The sequence below is a fragment of the Pezoporus occidentalis genome, unplaced genomic scaffold, assembly GCF_034315485.1.
Source record: "Pezoporus occidentalis ecotype Australia unplaced genomic scaffold, CSIRO_AGI_Poc_V1 ctg1, whole genome shotgun sequence".
Classification (NCBI taxonomy): Eukaryota; Metazoa; Chordata; class Aves; order Psittaciformes; family Psittacidae; genus Pezoporus; species Pezoporus occidentalis.
In genome coordinates, this window is record NW_026912778.1 from 2448174 (window position 1) to 2467349 (window position 19176).

At 34.1% G+C, this 19176-nt stretch overlaps 1 protein-coding gene across 4 annotated transcripts in view; it reads right to left on the reverse strand.

Moving 5' to 3' along the window:
• Positions 1-19176, reverse strand: part of FSTL5 (follistatin like 5) — a 329565-nt gene that overhangs the window by 115852 nt on the left and 194537 nt on the right. For all 4 annotated transcript variants that reach the window (XM_062610785.1, XM_062610698.1, XM_062610855.1 and 1 more), the window contains exon 6: positions 13553-13673. In XM_062610785.1, coding sequence (XP_062466769.1) covers positions 13553-13673 — 121 coding nt within the window. The remainder of the gene's footprint in view (positions 1-13552; positions 13674-19176) is intronic.

Below are 19176 nucleotides of genomic sequence, written 5' to 3' on the forward strand. Positions count from 1 at the left end.
TCCTTATTTCTACAGGATCTATTAAATCATTGGAAAATAGAGGACATAGTGCCTCAACTCTTACCAAATAACTTACTTCCAGTAGCCTTCAAAAACTTTGTTCAAAGACACAAATTGTATCATTGTACGAGTCTGGTATTTTCCAAAGTATCTTAAGGTAATTTTCATCAAAGAATGCTTCCTTATTCATTTTTTTAGCTTAACAACTGAACAGTTAAAATGCACACCAAACATCTACAAACCTAGACCAGCTGTTTGTAATTCAGTCATGATGAAGAACAAATTTAAATCGTAACACTATATTATTCAAAAATAGGCACAGAACCAAATTTTGCAATGAGCTATGCTTGTAGTACATATTGAAAACGACATACCAAAAAATAAATTAATAAACCCAGCATTTGGGTAAGAGTAAGCAGTAATGTGCATAAGCAGTAATACATAATTAAAAAGGCATGCTAGTCCATTACTTCTTAAAATGTTTTCTGTTTTCCTCCTGAAAACAAATTTCACAGCGAATGAAGTTAGGTGTTAAATATAGCTTTCCTATCCTGATAACATGGAAGTGCTAATTCACTAAAGTAATAGTGATAATTGGTTTTGACCTTATTTATTGTAGAACACGCTGTTGAATTTGTCTAAACAAAGAAAGGAATTAATGCAAAAATCAATTCCTATATGTTTATCGTGTTTGCACATTACTAGTTCAAGAAAAAAATTTTACTTAAATGGTAAGAGTTAGCATAAATATTTTTAGTAATTTTACTAGTATAGATCCAAATTTAATGCTTCTTCAGTTTATTGCAAAAACAGATGCTGAACATCAATACTGCATACTTGCAGTTACTTCAAATGAAACATTTAAAATGCAGCAGTTCAATCTATGAAGTATTTCTGGAACTAATCAATAATGAATGGGAATTTTAAAAGGAGAGTTGACAGCCCTGGTAACTCACAGTTTTATGCATGAAGATTTCAGTCTATAAATATAATAATTTACCAATTATATTTACTGCACAGTTTCATTTCACTTTCAAATTTCAAAGCTTCTTTCCCAGGATGGTAACAGAATTTCTAAACATTTAAGATCTCTGGACTTATCCTGAGTTTTATAATAACCCAACTTTGTAAAAACATCTCTTTGTCCAGTTCTGTCAGGAAAATGACCAGGACAATATTCTAAAATAGTAATTCAGGATTAAATTACCTGAACTGCAAATGTAGCTAGCATACATCTGAAGCATAGCAGACCTACTATATTTCCACACAAATAGAAGGGCCACATGACTGTTATTCAACAATTCACTGCAATCTGAAGACTAGTTATGAAGCAGCTCCTCATAGAAATCTTTAACACAGAAATAAGCACAGACATGAGCAGTTTTAGGATGAAGGGAATTTTGAAAAATCAATCAACTGGCTTATATGACTATTTATTTTTAGAGGGGAAAAGAAAGAAACTGGAATTCAAGATAGGCTCTGATACCTGACTGTACAAAAGCTTCTATCTTTTGATGTTACTGAATAGCGTTTTACTCCTCTTAAAAGTAGATGTCTGTGCACAGGACAGTGATTTTGTGTTGACCATCGTGGCACATTCTGAAAACAAGGACTCCTCTGTGTATGCCTTTCTTGGGTTTGCATACCTGGTATACTTCCCCAGGATCAAAGCAGACCATGGGCTATGAATCTAAGAAAATCAGCATAAAGGTTAAAGAACAAACTAAGAACAGACTGGATTAAGCTATTGTTCTTAGCACTTTGGTCCTGCATACTACAGTCCTACTCACAGTATCTTCTGATCTATCCTTTCACAAACAACGTGCATCAGATCTTGTCATAGGCTGGGAAACTATCTTCATTCACTTCTTCATTGAAGGAGTCTGTTTGCAGGTCTCTTACAAACAAAACCATCAGTGCAGTTCCACGTGAATCGCCACTGGAACACACATTGTCTAACACTACCAAGGAGAAAGGGTAAGAAAAAGAAGTGATAACATTTTTTGAGACAGAATTTTTAGATAACTAATTAGGTGGTTTAGGTAGCAAATGTAAAAGCTGATTTGCTTAAAGACCTTACTTACAATACTGGCATGTGAAATTCAATATATTTAATTCAGTATTGAAAGTACTGCATGAAGGTAAAAAAAAAGTGCCCAACCTTTTTTATACAGTGATGGGCTTTGAATGACTTATTATTGCTTTGGTATGAGACCTCGAAAGTATAATTTGCTGTTTTACCAAAACATCTACTCACTCCTGAGAATATGACAATAAAATTATTACGCAAAGACCAGTACCCAAACAGAAAAGTATTACTATGATACTATAAATCTGTGTTGCATGAGCAACATGACTGTTTGCTTTTTGCCCCTCCCTCTGTAAAAAAACTTGCAGTGAAACTTGAAAAATAACAGAGAAATGCAATAAGAATGATCAAAGATGTGGGGGGTTTTCTATACAAGCCGCTACTAAATGAATGAAATAAAAGCAGCTGTTTTTCAGAATGGAAAAAAGATGACTATAAAGATAAGTCAGGAGCTTAGAAAAAAAAACAAAAAGTGTCTTGGAGACTAAGAATATGGAGCAAATGTTCATGGCTTCTTATTATACAAAAATAAACTAAACAGAAGGTATGTACAATGAAGAAAAACAAAAAATACTTTTTTTTTTATTCGTAAGTCATTAAATGAAACAGAATGTTGTAGTTGCTAATTGCACATGGGTCCAAAAAGCTATCAAATTTATGAGTGAAGCATCCATCAAGACCTCTTAAAGACAAGCAGTCTCTGAGACAAAATTCACTAGAGAAGAGAAAACATATTGGAAGGATCTTGCATGCTTTTTCTTCTTTTACAATCTTCCCTAAGCAATCTCAGAGCAAAGATACTGAACTAGATGTATCTTTGTTCTACCCTAGAGAAGTTGTTAGTATGTATGTGTTGTTACTCAAAGTAGACATTAACTCAGCACTTCATAAGCACAAACAAAACATTAATCTTTGTTTAGCATCAACTATTTCCTAAATAGAATGTTCTACTTCTTAAGTAGAGTGTTCAGCAAGTTTTAAACCACTATAACTATTCCCTCAAACAAATACATCTCTCCCGTATGTCTAGGGTGGGAAGAATTATAATCATAATCTAAAGCAAGTTTTTTAAAGAATGACATATTCTCTAATTTTTTATTCATGGCAAAGTGGCAACCAGATGAATTGTTTGGATCCCTACCACCTCAGGCAATCAAGTTTCCCAGTTCCTATGCTAAATAATTACATTGAGAAAGCTTATGCGGTTTTCCTCTCCTCTAGGTTTTCACTGTTTTGCATCTTTTTTTAAACATGTTTTGACACAATACTGCACTACATATAGCTCAGCCTTTCTAGGGCACCTTCTCTTTACTATGGCCAAAATTGCATTTCCATATAAATCACTTGCTAACCTACTTAACATAAGATTTGATTCTCTGAGAGCATGATCTGTTTAGAAAACTGGCATAAGAATCTAATGACAATTTAATTCTGTAAATACCACAATCACAGGGATATTTTTTTAGTCTGTTTCCTTATTTCTTTTAGTAGGAAATGTTAAGTCTGTTTGAGTCAGCTAGGGTGGGGGGAAGAGTGGAGTTTTGTGTGAGTGTTTCTTTAAAATCCAGCATATAAAAGCATATAAAATACATCTGGATAACTGTTCACATGGTTTTAGGCTGTATATAAAACATATAACAGTCATCCTACTAAATAAGGGCTCCAGTGATCAGAGGAAGTGGAGTTAGCATGATATACAATTTCACCAAACAGATGCAACTCTCACATACATCAATGTTCCTACTGAAGTCAGTTTGCATATATCTCCCTAATGAATATATAAGTAACTATTTTATGAAGTTATGAGATGTTTGGTTTTGAGCAGTTAGAAAGCCAGGAGCGATGAGGATGTATCAAAGTTTAGAATACCGTTATCTGAGACCATGAAAACAGCTTTGACAGACTGGAATATTTCATATATTTTCCTCCCTAACCATACAGTTGTCAATATTTGTATAGAGTTGTAGCAGCTTAAATTCTGGGGTTCAACACTCTCAACTCTATACATATCCAAATATTTTTAGCAGTGACAGCATATGGGAAACTACTTATAAACACTTGAGAGATCAGTGGTATATTCACCAGGCAAATGCTTGATGACAAGAGATCAAGACTTACTGAAATAAGATTTATTAAAAAAAAGACCTTTTCATGCATATCTTCAAACATAAAACTTCTATAACTACAGGATTAAATTGATCCTACTTGCCAAAACTTAAAATAACAACATGTAAATTACATTTTCTTTCATTCAATATATGACTTCAGAAAATGATGTTATCAGCTAGTCAGGAGTAACAACTTGTCATGATGGAATCCTTTTATCAAAGCATATTGTTCATGCACTAAAAAGATTGGTCTTATCTGTACTAGCAACCGTTGCAAACAAGACTAATAATATCATTAGATGTGCTTGAGAACAATATTCTGCCTCTTAAAAACACCTTCATATATTTTATGGAATATTGCAATTGTCCTGCCCTTTCCAAAATTTGTAGCTTTAGATATTTAGATTGAGATGAGTTCTGAAAACTTACTAAAGAGATGATTTTGATTTAGAAGCAGGCCTCTCCTCCATGTAGCTCAAACTAGTTCAGGAAACACAAGTCAGTAGGATAGATACACATTTCTCCTTTCCAAAAGGACACATCACCAAGCCCCTTACAAATCACTGCCTTTTTAATTTTTCTCCCTTACTATATTTTATGAGCAAACTACAAAAAAGATGTCAAATATAGGGTAAAAAAAAAGATAAAAAAAAATCCCATGGCTGCTCAGAATTTCTCCTTTTTATTCCAAGGCATAATTCAGAATATGGGTCAGGAGCATATGAGCAAAACTTTTGTATTTAATTAATCCTTGTTGACTTGGGAATAAGGAAGGAAAGACAAAACCAAGGCCTGAAAGCATTAACTAAGAGGAAACTAAACAGGAAATAATTTCAGTTAAAAAACTAACTAAATAAAACTAAGGAAGAATATACAATAAATAGATGACAGACAGGAAAATGATCCAACTATCTGAACACAGTGAAAGCAACTTACTACCTATGAAGATCATGGCAATTACTACAGACTTATTGTAAAATGGCATGTATGGATGTGCTAGGACAGATGTAAACTTAAAACACATACAAGACAACAGAACACATTCTGGAAGCAAAATATTGAACTGCTAAAAAAACCCCAAACTCAAAGGAATTTGATTAATGAGTATTCCTCATTATGGAGGAATACTACAGTAATCCTAGAAATTGTGCTATTATGTTTTGGAAATGAAGTTAGTAATGAAATTTCCTGAAATACTTTGCCAGACTGCGTTCATCACTATGAACAATGGAGTGAATGAAAAGGGTTTCTTCTCCAATATATTTCTTTGAATGCATACTTTTTTGAGCCAATTTTTCTTTATTGTATGTAATGGATATGTGAGGACATTCAATCCAAAAAATTTCCCAATATCCCGTAATACAGTTTTCTGTAACACTAAGGCCTACAGAAAAGCTCACAAGCTCTGCAAAATTAGAATTATTATTTTTTATCCCCTTGACCCCATTTACAGCATTTTCCAAGTATCTTCATATAATCTAGGTGTAAAACTATGGCTCCAGATTCTCTTTTTATAGTGTAAATGTCAAATATGCTTAGGAAATTCAGGTGTCTTGGTTAATTACTAACCACCTTTACAAACTTCTTCTGACTGTAATAATTTTTCTGTTTTTATTTAACCAGATGCAAGAACAAAACCAAAGAAGCAAACAAGAGTAGATGAGTTACCAAAAAGTCCAAATAAAATATCTGACAGACTTCTTTTGCGAAAGCTTGCTCCTTTTGACTTCACAGCAGCCTGAGGTATAAAGATGAAACAGCATGTTCTAAATTTTTAATAAAAAATTACTAGTAATTTAAAAAAACAACTAAGCAATTTTTAATATAGAATTACTTAGTAACATTAGTGCTTGATATTCAAGAACACATCAGTAAGCTCAATCTTGTATGAAGCATAAAGTAACAGGTCAAAACACCCTTCAGAGAAATAAATTGATTCTTGGATAGAAAAGGCATCTTATTCAGTCTTCATGTGAAGTACTTAAATTATCTCAGCGACCAAACGCTCCCCTTTTGATGACAGGGCAATGAATTAGAACCACCTTTTCTTTCCTTTTTTTTTTAATTGTTGCTAAGTAGCACGTACCCTGATGAAGGACTTCTCAGCCTCTCATGCTCTGCCACTGAGGAGGGGCACAAGAAGCCAGGAGGAAGCAGAGACAGGACACATGACCCAAACTAGCCAAACAGGTGTTCCATACCACAGTACTTCATCCCCGATATAGAAACTGGGGGGAATTACCTGGAAGGGACCGACTGCTGCTCAGGTCAGGCTGGGTATTAGTCAGCAGGTGGTGAGAAATTATATTGTGCATTTTTGCATTGTGCATTTTTTGTGTCTGCATTTTTTGTATTTGCAGTTTGTATTGTATGCACAATTGTGTATTGTATTTTTCTCTTTTTTTCTTTTTTTCCCCTATTTGTTCAAGGTTTAACTTGTTTTGTTCCTATTTCCTATTTTTTATTATTCTTAATATATTTTACTTTATTAAACTGTTTGTATCTCAACCCATGGGTTTTATCTTTTTTTTTTTTTGCCAGTTCTCCTCCCCGTACCACTGGGGAGCAGGAGAAGTGAGCATGTAGCTGCGTGGTTCTTAGTTGCCAGTTGGAATTTAAGCACAATACTAATACACTCCGGATTTTTTAATAGAAAAAGGATTTCTCTATGCTGTTTCCTGAGGAAGTCAAATACTAAATATGATTTCAGTTCTTGTTAAGGGAAAGGAAACTTGCATTGAAATTTAATATAATGATTATATTGAAAATGACTTTAGAAATTATGCTTAAATGAATACTTATTGCTGGTTAACAGCATTTGTAGCCTGTTACTCTGGAAGTTGAAATTGGTAACCAATTTTAAGAATGAAATCCGGATAAAGAGATAATTCTATGGCTGCAAAGGAAACAAGTAATACAGTGGTTACTGAGGCTTTCATACTAAATAATATTTTATGAGCCTATTAATATTCATTATAGTTCCAGAAGAGTAATTCTACCTTGAAGTAGAGATACTTAATGTTCTTGCTTGTGGATTAGCTAGTGATTGTCTCCTTTAATGAACAGTCATTACTTCTTATGTTCTGATAGTATTTTCTCCCTCCTCCCCCACCTTTATGGAGAAATTGTGCTTTCTTTAAAATTGTTAATAAACAAAACTGTGATTATGAATTATTATTTTAAATTTGTCTTAAAGTGTTCTTTAAGCTATCTAGAGAAAGGTGTTTGTGGATGTTGGAACATCAGTCATAGCTTAATCTTACAGGTGCACTGCTTTGCAAAGGCAAAAAATATTCTCAGAATCAGCAACATAACAAAATAGTTGCAACAAAACTGTAACTCATGCCACATAACCGATTCCTGAGAAATAGCTAACAGATCAATTACTGAGGGACTTTGCTAACCATAACTACATATGAAAATTTGCTTGGTATCTATTTTTTCCCCTCAGCATTCTGTGCCATTCTCCATAGCACTGAAATAAGCCCATTGAAATGCATGTAAGACTTCATTCTCAGACAATTTGAGCCAGCAACAAATATTACACAAGTCAATCTCTACCAATCCTCTTGTCTGAAACAATGATACTGTAACTAAGGTGCTTGGATCTCATCTTCGTCCTCTGCAATCCTGTATTTCAGTGTCCTCTAGCAACCTACAGTACTCCCAGGTGAATGCACTGATGGGATTAGAGGTCAGCAGAACTCAAGTTTCATAAACAAAACCTAACTTCCTCATTAGTTCCTGATAGCCAAAGACCTTTTGAAATATCTGTTTCACCTTCTAATGTAAATCTAATGCAGCCTCAAATTTGCTACTTGATTCCCCGCAAGACATGAAAAAAACCAACCCTTTGGCATCTGGCATTAGCAGAAGTTCAAATTCTAAGTCAACAGAGGCTCAACTCATTTATTTCACATCACAGTGTAATCATGTTTTATTAGTACTTCATTTCTAGATATCTGGCCTTAGAAAAGAACAGCTTATTCAAACTTAAATGTGATTGGTTCATTTTGACACTTCTTACTCAGTTCTTAAATTACCAAGTCAGTGCAACCATTCTATGGCCTAGAAGAGACAGTAGCAGGGCTATGATCTTCATGACAAGCATATACAGTATCTGATCTCCCAGTACCTTGATAAAATCTTTCATTTTGTGTTTATCCAAAAAGAAAGCAAAAATCAGGCAAAACTTTAAAAGGATAACAAACTTCAACTACACAATGCTGTTTAAGTTTCATCAAATGTTTTGAAAGTAAGCTCCGAGGAAAAGAATGGTAAAATCAGTTATCACCAACATTGATCCAGGCAAAATCATAGAATCAGAATGGTTTGGGTCAGAAAGGACCTTAAGATCACTGAATTCCAAGCCCCCTGCCATTGACAGGGATGCCTCACCCTAGACTATGTCACCCAAGGCTCTGTCCAGCCTGGCCTTGAACACTTTCAGGGCTGGAGCATTTACCACTGCTTTCAGCAACCTGTTCCAGTGCCTTTTACATTGTCAAACAACAACACTTAAGACTTCTTTTTTTTTTTAAAGAGCCCATTTTACTCAATGACTTTTTCTTTTTTAATTAAAAAATTAAAATATTTCTAACAAACCCCCCCCCCCCCCAAAATCAACAAAAAGACTCAAACCCCACTAAGCCCCCCCACAGCATTATTGGTGAAGCACCTAATAAACACACTTATCATAATTTGGAAATCACTTGGCATCAAAACTAATTACTTAGTGGCATGTGAGAAGTTTCAGGCACACTACTTCAATACATGAAATGGTATTTAATACCATAAATATTTACTTGATTGAAATGATCAGTTTAAAACTCTATCCTCAACAGAAGAGACCGCATTCCTTTCCAGCTTAGAATCTCTAGATTGAAAATACACATAGCACAGGTAGGAATTTGAAAGATAGATTAGGTTGAGCAGAAAAATATTTCCACTATCTCAAATAACTCCCACTCAGTATGATCCTAACTGGTATTTTCAGAGGTTACTGCTGAAATATAATACCCTCTAGAAGAAGTTATTACACACAAGATGTTGCTGAAAATGAATTAATAGTAGCAGGAGACAGAATAATACCTCTTCCTCCCTCAGAAAAGCTTTCCTCTACTATTTGTTCACCTGTGTTACTATTGAAGACTCATCATAGTTCTAAAGCTCTGACTCAGATTGTACATTAAATACAATACTTGAGACCTCATACTGAAGTCTCTGTAAGCATGAAATCAATAAGTATTTTTTGAGTTAGGCTTTGTGGACTTGAGGGTAACTTACAGAAGCCAATGGGAAGTCTCATTTATTTCAATGACTTGTATAAATTTTATATTTAGATTTTTTTTGTTGTTGTTTTTGTTAAATTCTGGTTTATTTTGCTTTGGAAATAAAGACAGACATTAAAAAAACAGGATTTTTGAACATGTAATAACTGCATTTGACAAATTAAAATAGAAGTAAAGGTACCATAATGAAAGAAGTGTTGTTTTGGAATGATTTTTGAGCACTGAGAAAATCTAGTAACTAAATATATGCAATTATAAAGAGCCCTGTGTTTATGAGGACTTCTTGCTGTTTGCCTGTCTACATGAAAATCATATTAAGCACTGGCCTCACATTTCCTCCTAAAAGCTGAGCCCAAAGACAATCTGTAATTTCAGCCCAGACAAACTTCTGTAACAGCTGCTGTTACTGTAGGTTTATATATTACTTCACGCAAATACCTCAGCAATAAGGAGTGCTTGAAATTTGAGTCTGATATCTGGACAGGAACAGCATTTCAAGACCGAAGGTACTTCTAAGTACATAAAGCAATAGTGCATACAGTAATAATATACATGATCCTGAATAAAAGCTGCATAACAGCTTAGATCCTTTTAACAGTGTTATGTGGTACCTGAAAGCATGAGCAGTTCTTGAAACTAATGGAAATAGGGACTATAAAATTAGGTCGTATTTTGTTTTGGCTAGCTAACTCTTTCTGACAATTTCTTGTAAATCTAGTATTAACTTTTATACTCAAGTCCTGAGTGTGAGGGTCTTCCATGACTCCTTTTTTTAGCATAAAATAACATCAAATATAGTTCTATACTAACAATAAGGTATTATTCTGAAAGGGGGGTTTCTTAATTTTACATAGTATATCAATTATTGCATAGAGCATTTAGTTATATTATTTACAATAAACTTCATATTTGTACTCATTGTATTCCATCAATTCTATTCATGAACATTTAAATCAACATCATTCTTTCTACTGCAATGACAAAGTGCCTACATATACATCTGCATCTGCTGAGTGATAAAACTATTAACTTGCTTTCGGTATACCTTGAGGTTTTGCAACCCACCTGAAATAGCTTCTTTGAAATTTCATTTCAGATGGCATTTTAAAGAAGGAAAACGAATAAGATTTTTTATTTTGGAAAAGAACACTAGAGGATTAAAAATTTGAGACAGCGTCCACAGCAAACATGGAATTATCTTGATAGCATAGGAGACATTACACAAAGAAGAAAAACCTTGAAAAATAAAGGAAGTACATTGGCTGAATTTTAGTTTACAGAAGATAAAGCTGTCATGAATTCGTACTGCCCCTTTCTAGCTTTTGTTTGGCTCCATCATCTTACGCTCTCAGCCAGCCTTTCAAAAAAAGTTAAATATATTTTTCCCTGTCCAAGGATAACATCTGCTGATGGAAAACCCTTTAGGTTGGGGCTGGCTGAGGAAGGGAAACTAAGAAGGAAAATAGACCACTAAGATGAAGCTGGGTCACTTTTCAGATAGAATTTTACATGTTATGGCCAAAGCAGTAGAGGGCCGAACCAGATGATTCCTTTAATGCCAGGCTCCCGAAGCCTAGCTAACTCTAAACTTTCTGGGTTTTGTACTTATATTAACAGTAATTATTTTTCAGTCCCCTCTGCATACACTATTGAACTTGTTAAACTGTTACGGCATCTAGTAGACAGATATCTAGTACTGGATGCTATAGCCCTCATGGTACGACTGAAAACAGCCAACACCCAGAAAAACTCATCAGTCTTTCTGGTACGTGAAACACTACAGAAGACAGTAAGCTTGAAACATTTTGTGAACCAGAACTTGGCACAAACCTCCAGGGCAGAGAGCACCCTCCCAAGCACCTTTCTTTGTTACTGCCTCAGTATCTGACCTTCTGAAGTAAGAAAGGGATTTTTCATCTGCTGCATAGAGTTATCACATTTGGTTGTCCTGTTTATTTTGAATGTTGCCATATAAAATGAGACTGTCAAAAATAATTCACAGAATTCAAGCAAGCATGTACACTCATATATGTATAGATATATATTTATGTGCATGTGAATATCTTTAAGACAGGTAATGATTAAACTTTGCCCTTAAGGTGGGTTTTTTTTCCTACCCCTAGAGGAAAAGACAGAATTGTTGTCATTTGTGGGGAAGCCTTCATAAGGAGGCACAATGTAGTCATGTTTGATTCTGAATTTACAATCTTCAGATGACAAATTTCTGATTAAGTATGCCAATGAAAAGATTCCTACCTGCAAATGCTAGTGAAACAGAACTGAAAAAATAATCCCACTGATAAGCATTCATATTTAAATAAAATTTAATTGCCTAAAAAAATACTTTAAGAGAATGGGTTTTTTCAACAGCATAGTAAAGATAGCTTTTAATCGCATCCAACTGTGTTCAAAACCTTATCCAAGTGTTTTTAAATACCATTTGAAGTCACTGCTAGAAATGTGTATGCCAGCTGTATGCCTGACTATTGCTACCCCCTTTTTATGCTCAGGCTGATGAAACAAATATCCCTAATGCCTTCTCTCATTCATTTTCCAGCTTTCTTATTTTTTCTAGAGTCTTCTGTGCAACATGATTCCGTGCTGAGTAGGGGATGGTGATGAACAATTCAATTTAGAAAATGAGAGCTGTTTAACCTTCACTAAATTCTAATATGTCTTAAAAGTATATTTTGTACAAACTGGCTTCAAAAAGTACCCTTGGGGAACATACAAAAAGTGTGGTGCTGTGACTTGTATTTGCCTCTCCTCTACCTCTACCAGCAAGTCCTAACATTTCTATGCTCATGTGACTGTCTTAACAAACAAGGCATTAGAAGTGCTTCTACACCCTTTCTTCTACTTTAAAATACTCTTCATAGCTACAGAAATAACGAGAAAAAAGAAAACAACAAATAAACACCTCTACCCTTTGAATTCTGCGCAGTGCATTTGATTAGGATCAATTTCTCCAGCATTGCAAGCCCAAATTTTCTCCACTGTCATTCAGAGTGAGTAAATGTCAGTAACTCTTGCTCCAGCAGTCAGGCAGAAAAAGTTTAATGAGGAGAGTTCAACAGTTCTCAAATCCATCACTCCACTGCTATTAGGAATAGAGGCTAACCCACAGAGAGTAGCAGGTATTAAACTGAGGTCAGGTTCTAAATGTAGACAAAAAAGGTTGAGATAAAAGAATGAAAAACCAGTGACAAACATGCTGTCAAGCTCAAAGTACAGAGGACCATGTGAGGGGTCAAAACTTCTACAAGCATTTCTTATTTAAAATAATAGCTATGGCTTTTAAAGTTTTTTAAATAACAAATAAGATCATAATATTTTAGAAGATGATCCCCTGCAGATACTACTACATGTTTGGAACTTTCCAAGCCGGTGAAAAATCTTTTCCATACTGTACAATATGATAATTTCAGAATTACAACCTAATAATTATAACTTTGAAGTAAAAAATTTAAATTGCTAAATACATAATAAGATTCTGGGGAAAAAATCATTTCATTCTGTTTGGAATAAATATTTTCAACATTCCTATTTCACTTTATATGTACTGCACAGATTTGTCACCCCCCACCTTTGCCATTTAGAACAAATACCTGGCAAAATTACACCACAAATCTGTATCTCTCCGAGTCCTCTGAAGACATAACAGAAGTGGTGCATTTGTTGCTGGGTTTGTCAGAAATGGTCTTACCAGCTCTTATAAATACAGTGTGTGGGGAAGTGTTCTAGATATTTGGTTCTACTGATTATGTCTAGACCACACTACTTCCCACTTGTGCGCAACACAGACTTACCAATGGCTGTTAGCAATAAGAAAGATTATCTATGAATTCTCCATTATCAAAAATCCCTCAGAAATCTGGATGCTAATGGATCTCACTGATTTCTGCTAAGAAGTTCTCTTCTATAACATGACAGTTAAATTGTGTCATTGTTCACATACAGCATCAGGATGTATCAAGATTTAAATGTAAAATAATAGCATTTCAGAAAAAAAAAACAGAAAGAAAAGAAAACTGAACGAAGAATAGGCTGATCTTTGTACTTACGAAAAGCTCTATAGAATTCTTCAAGAGCTAGGTGCTTGTCACTGTTATAATCATCATATTTCAGCAAATCAAACAGAGAGCAGTCAGACAGATCCTTGCCAAGCTCATCCCGTTTTATTACCTGACAAGAAAATCATAACCATGAAATTACACTTGTGCTCTTAAGACTTCTTTGGTATAATTAATTGTTTCTAATAATCATTTAATAGATCACTTTAAGGTTGCTCTGGTGCAATGAACTGCAACTGTGTAAAGGGATTTCCAGTTACTTTGTAACTATTTATTACAGTTTTAAAAGTTAATGCCTTCAGAATAGACTTACTGAGACTACACAAAAGTTTTCAGCATATTACACAAAAGTTTTTAGCATATTACACAAAAAAAAATAACATATATAGAGAGCATATATAATGGGGATAGACAGAAGCACTATAAAGACACTGAACATTAAAGCTGATTTTACTTTACATGTATAGGAATGGTGATTAAGAAACATTTGAATACACTTGAGATAATAATTCACCATAAACCCCAAATTCAGACATTTTCAAAAATAACTAAACTCTTACAACCCTACTAATTGTATCAACTTCTTACAGGCTTTTGACAAGCCTATTATCTTCCCAAAGACCTGTTATATAAGTAGCTGACCTGAAAAGACTCCTGTTTCTCAATGGGGGTGCATATACTTTGTAAATAGATCATAATTAATAGCTGTTTGATTTTTAAATCAAATTAACTTCTCCCAGAGAAGTGTTCTTTAATTTGAAGACCATTCTGCTGTAAAGTCTGTATATGTCATAGACATCTCCCTCAATTTCATCCGAAAAATTCTGAAGGTGTTGGTAACCACAAATATTCAGAATTCTTCTTTTACATGCTGTATGTGTTTAAATCACTGTCACATAACTGAAATAACCAAACCTAATGCAACTCCTTGGTGTAATGTTGCACAGTTTAAAGTTTTGTACCAGGCATAGAAAAAAATGAACGTAACTACAGTTATAGTAAGGAATGTATTCAGATATTATTAATGTAAATATACAATATCTAAATAAGTAATAGAGAAGGCGCATTAGAGCAAAGGGAAAGGACACAAACATTTTATCCTACCAGAGGCAGTTTCTATATATTAATATAAAAGCATTATAAAAAAAAATAACCTTGTTAGTACATTAGAAAGTGTGGAAGCCATTCACAAAGATAAGAAAAACCACCACAAAATCAGCTTTAGCTATTATTAAGTAAAGATACACATTACCCTAGCTGAATATTAGCGTTAGTTATTTCCCACATTTTAAAAGACTGCTTATTACACTCACATTAAACTGAATTAAGAAAAAATGAAATTGTGTACATCTTACAGCTGAAACATAAAGGCTAAAAATGTAGCTTGGGAAGAATCAGTAACTCTAAGCCCAGCGTAGTTATACAAGTAACACTAAAGATACAACCTCGTGTACCGAAAACCTCACTCTAGAAGAAATCTTTGAGATTTCAAGGCCATGAAATGTGCTTGCAGTCATAGCTGTTTCATGAAAAAGGAACATTTAAGGTGAGAAGCATCGTTCCTTTGCTTTTCATAAAAGGTAGTCTGAAATAGTTAAATACGCTTGTTCCCACTAGCTTCAGATGTACAAACAAGGATTATACTTCACACCTAAGGTGGCACAATAAAAACTTTGCTAAAGCCCATCAGCACCTGACACTACAGTACCGCATTTTTAATTGCATATTAGTGTTCTCAGCTTCAATCCTTTAAGTTGAAATTTGTCTTTTGATGCCTTGATTTATAATTGGTAATTTTTTATTTAAAATAAAAATAATGATAATTAAAAAAAGATTAGCCAGAATGACCGAGATATTTTCAAGAATGATGCAATGGATCATATGGTATGATGTACTCTCCTGGCAATTATTTTTCATCTTCAGTAAATTATTTTCATAAAAATTTTATCTTCAGCTATTGTTTTAAATAAGAAAACCTTGTAGAAGTTTTGACCCCTCACATGGTCCTCTGCCCACTGAGCTTGACCGTGTGTTTGTCACTGGGTTTCATTCTTTTATCTCAACCTATTTCATCTACATTTAGAACCTGATCTCAGTTTAATACCTGCTACTCCCTGTGGATTTGCTCTATCCCTAATAGCAGCGGAGTGGTGGATTTGAACTCTCCTAATAATTTTGATTAAGGAATTTTGATTACAGATACAAGATTCAATATTTGCTTATATACAGACATCTTTATGCTGGTTCTCTGGAAAATTCACTCAGTTTTGATAAACACTCAAAAATTTCAGTGAGGACAGATTTTAGAAAGTACAGAAGTTATTTCATATCATGATTAATCTTAATGATCTGTGATTTGCTGTTAAAATCGCTGTTCTAATTTTCACCCAACAGGAATTGTCTTGTGCTGGATCAGCAAAGCTGACTACTTATCAAGCCATTAACCATCAGAGAAGTCATTTAATGATTTATGTTAACATCAAATGTTTTAAAAATCATCAGGATCAAACTGGCTGTTCACAGGATTCCCTAATATACTGGATGAGGAGATATCTTGCTTGTTGACATTACATTTTAATAGATCTTCACGTACCAGTGAAAGTTCATAACATGGGGCATCTCATGACACAGCACAAATATTCAAATGGGGCAAGAAAAACTATCAGTATTGGTTTGAAAAAGAAACAGTGGAATTCAAAAACAAATAGTCAGGGTTTGTTGCTTTTTTTCGATTTTTCATTTTCTTTTACTTAGGCAAGGGATTTAATTTACTACAGCAGCTTGCTAAAAATAATAGCTTGTGTAGGTATTTTTAATTTCACACCCTACATCACTACAAGAGAAAAGCAGTACTATGTGGTATCAATACTGCATATACATGCACAAATAAATGATGTCAGTAATTGAAAAACCTGAAGAAATAGACATCAGTAAGGAATCATCAGAGGCTGAAACAATCCAGGGGGATTTTGAAAATCTGGGGTCCTACACCAATCCTTTGTGATAATTTTAAAAAAAAAAAAAGAAAATTGGCAGATGGTATATGGTCTTAAGGTGAATAATAACGAGGCAAAATGACAGGGCAGCATATGGAATGAAATGGATCACATGGATGGATGTTTTCAGGAACAGGACCTGTATTTTCATACAGCCAAATGTAAGGCCATTCATCTAAAAATAAGAACCTAGATCATACCTTAATGAGGATAAATGAGCCCTGGAAAGCATTTTATCTGAAAGAGACGAAGGATTTGCTGTGGATAAAGGATGTCTTACAATCCTAGGATCATTCTCTAGCCTGTATACTTCTATACTTTGAAGTATAACAAGATAACTGGGGGTAAGAAGGCGATGATTCTGATGGTAGGACTGATTCTGAAACACAACATCCAGTTTGACTTGCACATATTAAAATTTAATATTGAGAAACTAGAAGGGAACTTCTTGAGTTACAAAGAATCAATAAGAGTAAGCGGAAACCTGGTGAAGACACTTTAGATAACACTTCTGAAAGCAAAAAAAGAAAAGCTACAGAAACAATTAAGCTTGAATCCCAGGTTCTCTTTGATGTTTTCAAATCACTGCCAAAGGTCACTTGCAGACCTTTTTTGCTTCAGCCAAAAGCAAGACATTACATTTTTTTAATTAACAGTGTAGGATAAATAGAATGATACATATATCATTCTATATGATATATGATACACAAGTCAGTTTACATGAGGGTGTATCACACACGATCTAACCATGTGCCTTAAGTCTCTGCATAAATCTCTGTCCGCGGAGGGCAGAAAAGTAAAATTTAAGGAAACAGATTCTTGAGCCAATTTTTTAAACCCAGTCTGTGTTCTCCTTGGTTAAACTAAGCAGACAGTAATTAATATGGGCAGTAGGATAGAAACAGGCAACATTTTTAGAATCACATGCTAGAAACAAAATCCTTACTATAAAAGCTACAGACTAAGATGACCTGCACAATTCTACTATTGTGCTAGACAAATCACATGCAGGATTATCTGATTTCAGACTTCTGAGCTGAAAATCTGTACCAGAGAATGTTCACAAATATTTATGCTCACAAATTGTACTTTACATTTTCATGAAGAGAGTGAAGTATTTACTTTCAAAACATGTAAAAGGTAAGACATATAGCAAAACTGCTTCTCTCTTTATGGCTCATTGTGAAATCTCATAAACATGGAAAACTTACAAACTTATCTAAATTTTCTAATTAAATATGGCTTTTAAAAAAAAAAACAACAACATTTACTCTTGAGACTTAAATGCTCTTTTAAACACAGAGGAGAGATTTTTATCGTTTGGAAAATACTGTGGTGGTTTTTTTAACAATATAGCACACATATTTTTCCCATGAAATTACATTGTTAGCTAAGTTCAAAACGACTCAGGAATTTAGTCAGTACTACGCCAGGATACTGGGAATGTAATCTGATTAAAACTGACAAACTACACATCAGAATAGATTGTTTCATTCACTTCAATTTGATTTCTGAGAACCACAATGAAATGTCTGCAGATGTTTTGAAACTAGATCACAAACAACACATTTCCTTTATTAGTCCACCTTACCAAAAATTTTGTCAGTGATTGATGGTCCTTATGTACTTCCCCAGATAAAATGCTACCGAAATACAACTACAAGCAAAAACTTTATAGAGAATATAGTTGTTCAGTTAAAGTGTGTTCATTTTTCCTAAAATCAAGTATCTTGTAACAATAGTATCACTCAGTGCTTGATGTAGAGTACATCAAACACCAAACATTGTGAGAATTGTGCTCCAAATTAACTTTGACTTCATTAGGGGGCTCAATTACTTTGTTATGCCATTTCCCACAGCAGTAATATTTTGTGGAAATTAAAAAGAATTGGTGATTTATAAAATAAAAGTAATAATAAAGGTTGGTAAATTGTTCCTTGCTTTAACTTCCCTTAACCCAGTTAAATCATTTACCCTTGGACCTAGCGGTCCAGTTTCCTTTGCAGTCTGTTGGTGTGTTTTAAAGGACATTGTTTCGTAAGACAGAATTTAAGCATCATTGAGATAGAGAGAAGTAACTGAAGAAGCATAACTACTTGGCCTAACCTTGAGGTCATTGGCTAGAGAAAGGGATATCCTAGACAACTCCACCTTCAGCAACTGTTTCTTCTGTATTTTGCATTAGCCAACCCCCAGACTGTGCCCACACAATCAGGTGTCTAAGGTCCTCCTGTTTACAAACATTCCTTCTCAACTTTACGCATGGATTTTGTTCCTAGCCAGTAGCTGAAAGATTAATAGCTGCAAGATTGAAGTTAGCAGTTAGATTTGCAATGCTTACACACTTCTAAGGATCCTAAACACTCCATTTGGATGGAAGAAAAGACTTCAAGTTGTCTACCCATTTATATGATATGTTCACCTATTGTAAATATATTTGATATTAATTTAATTCCTAGATACAGGGTAGAATAAATCTAATTTAAAAAGCCATTCATAGCCTTTTTTTTTTTGATACATGAGATTCCAGTAGCTAAATAATTCTAATCCAGCAGAGTAACTGAATTATCCTTTACACAGGAAAATAACGGGATGTGCTTCTACTTGATAAAAGCAAAG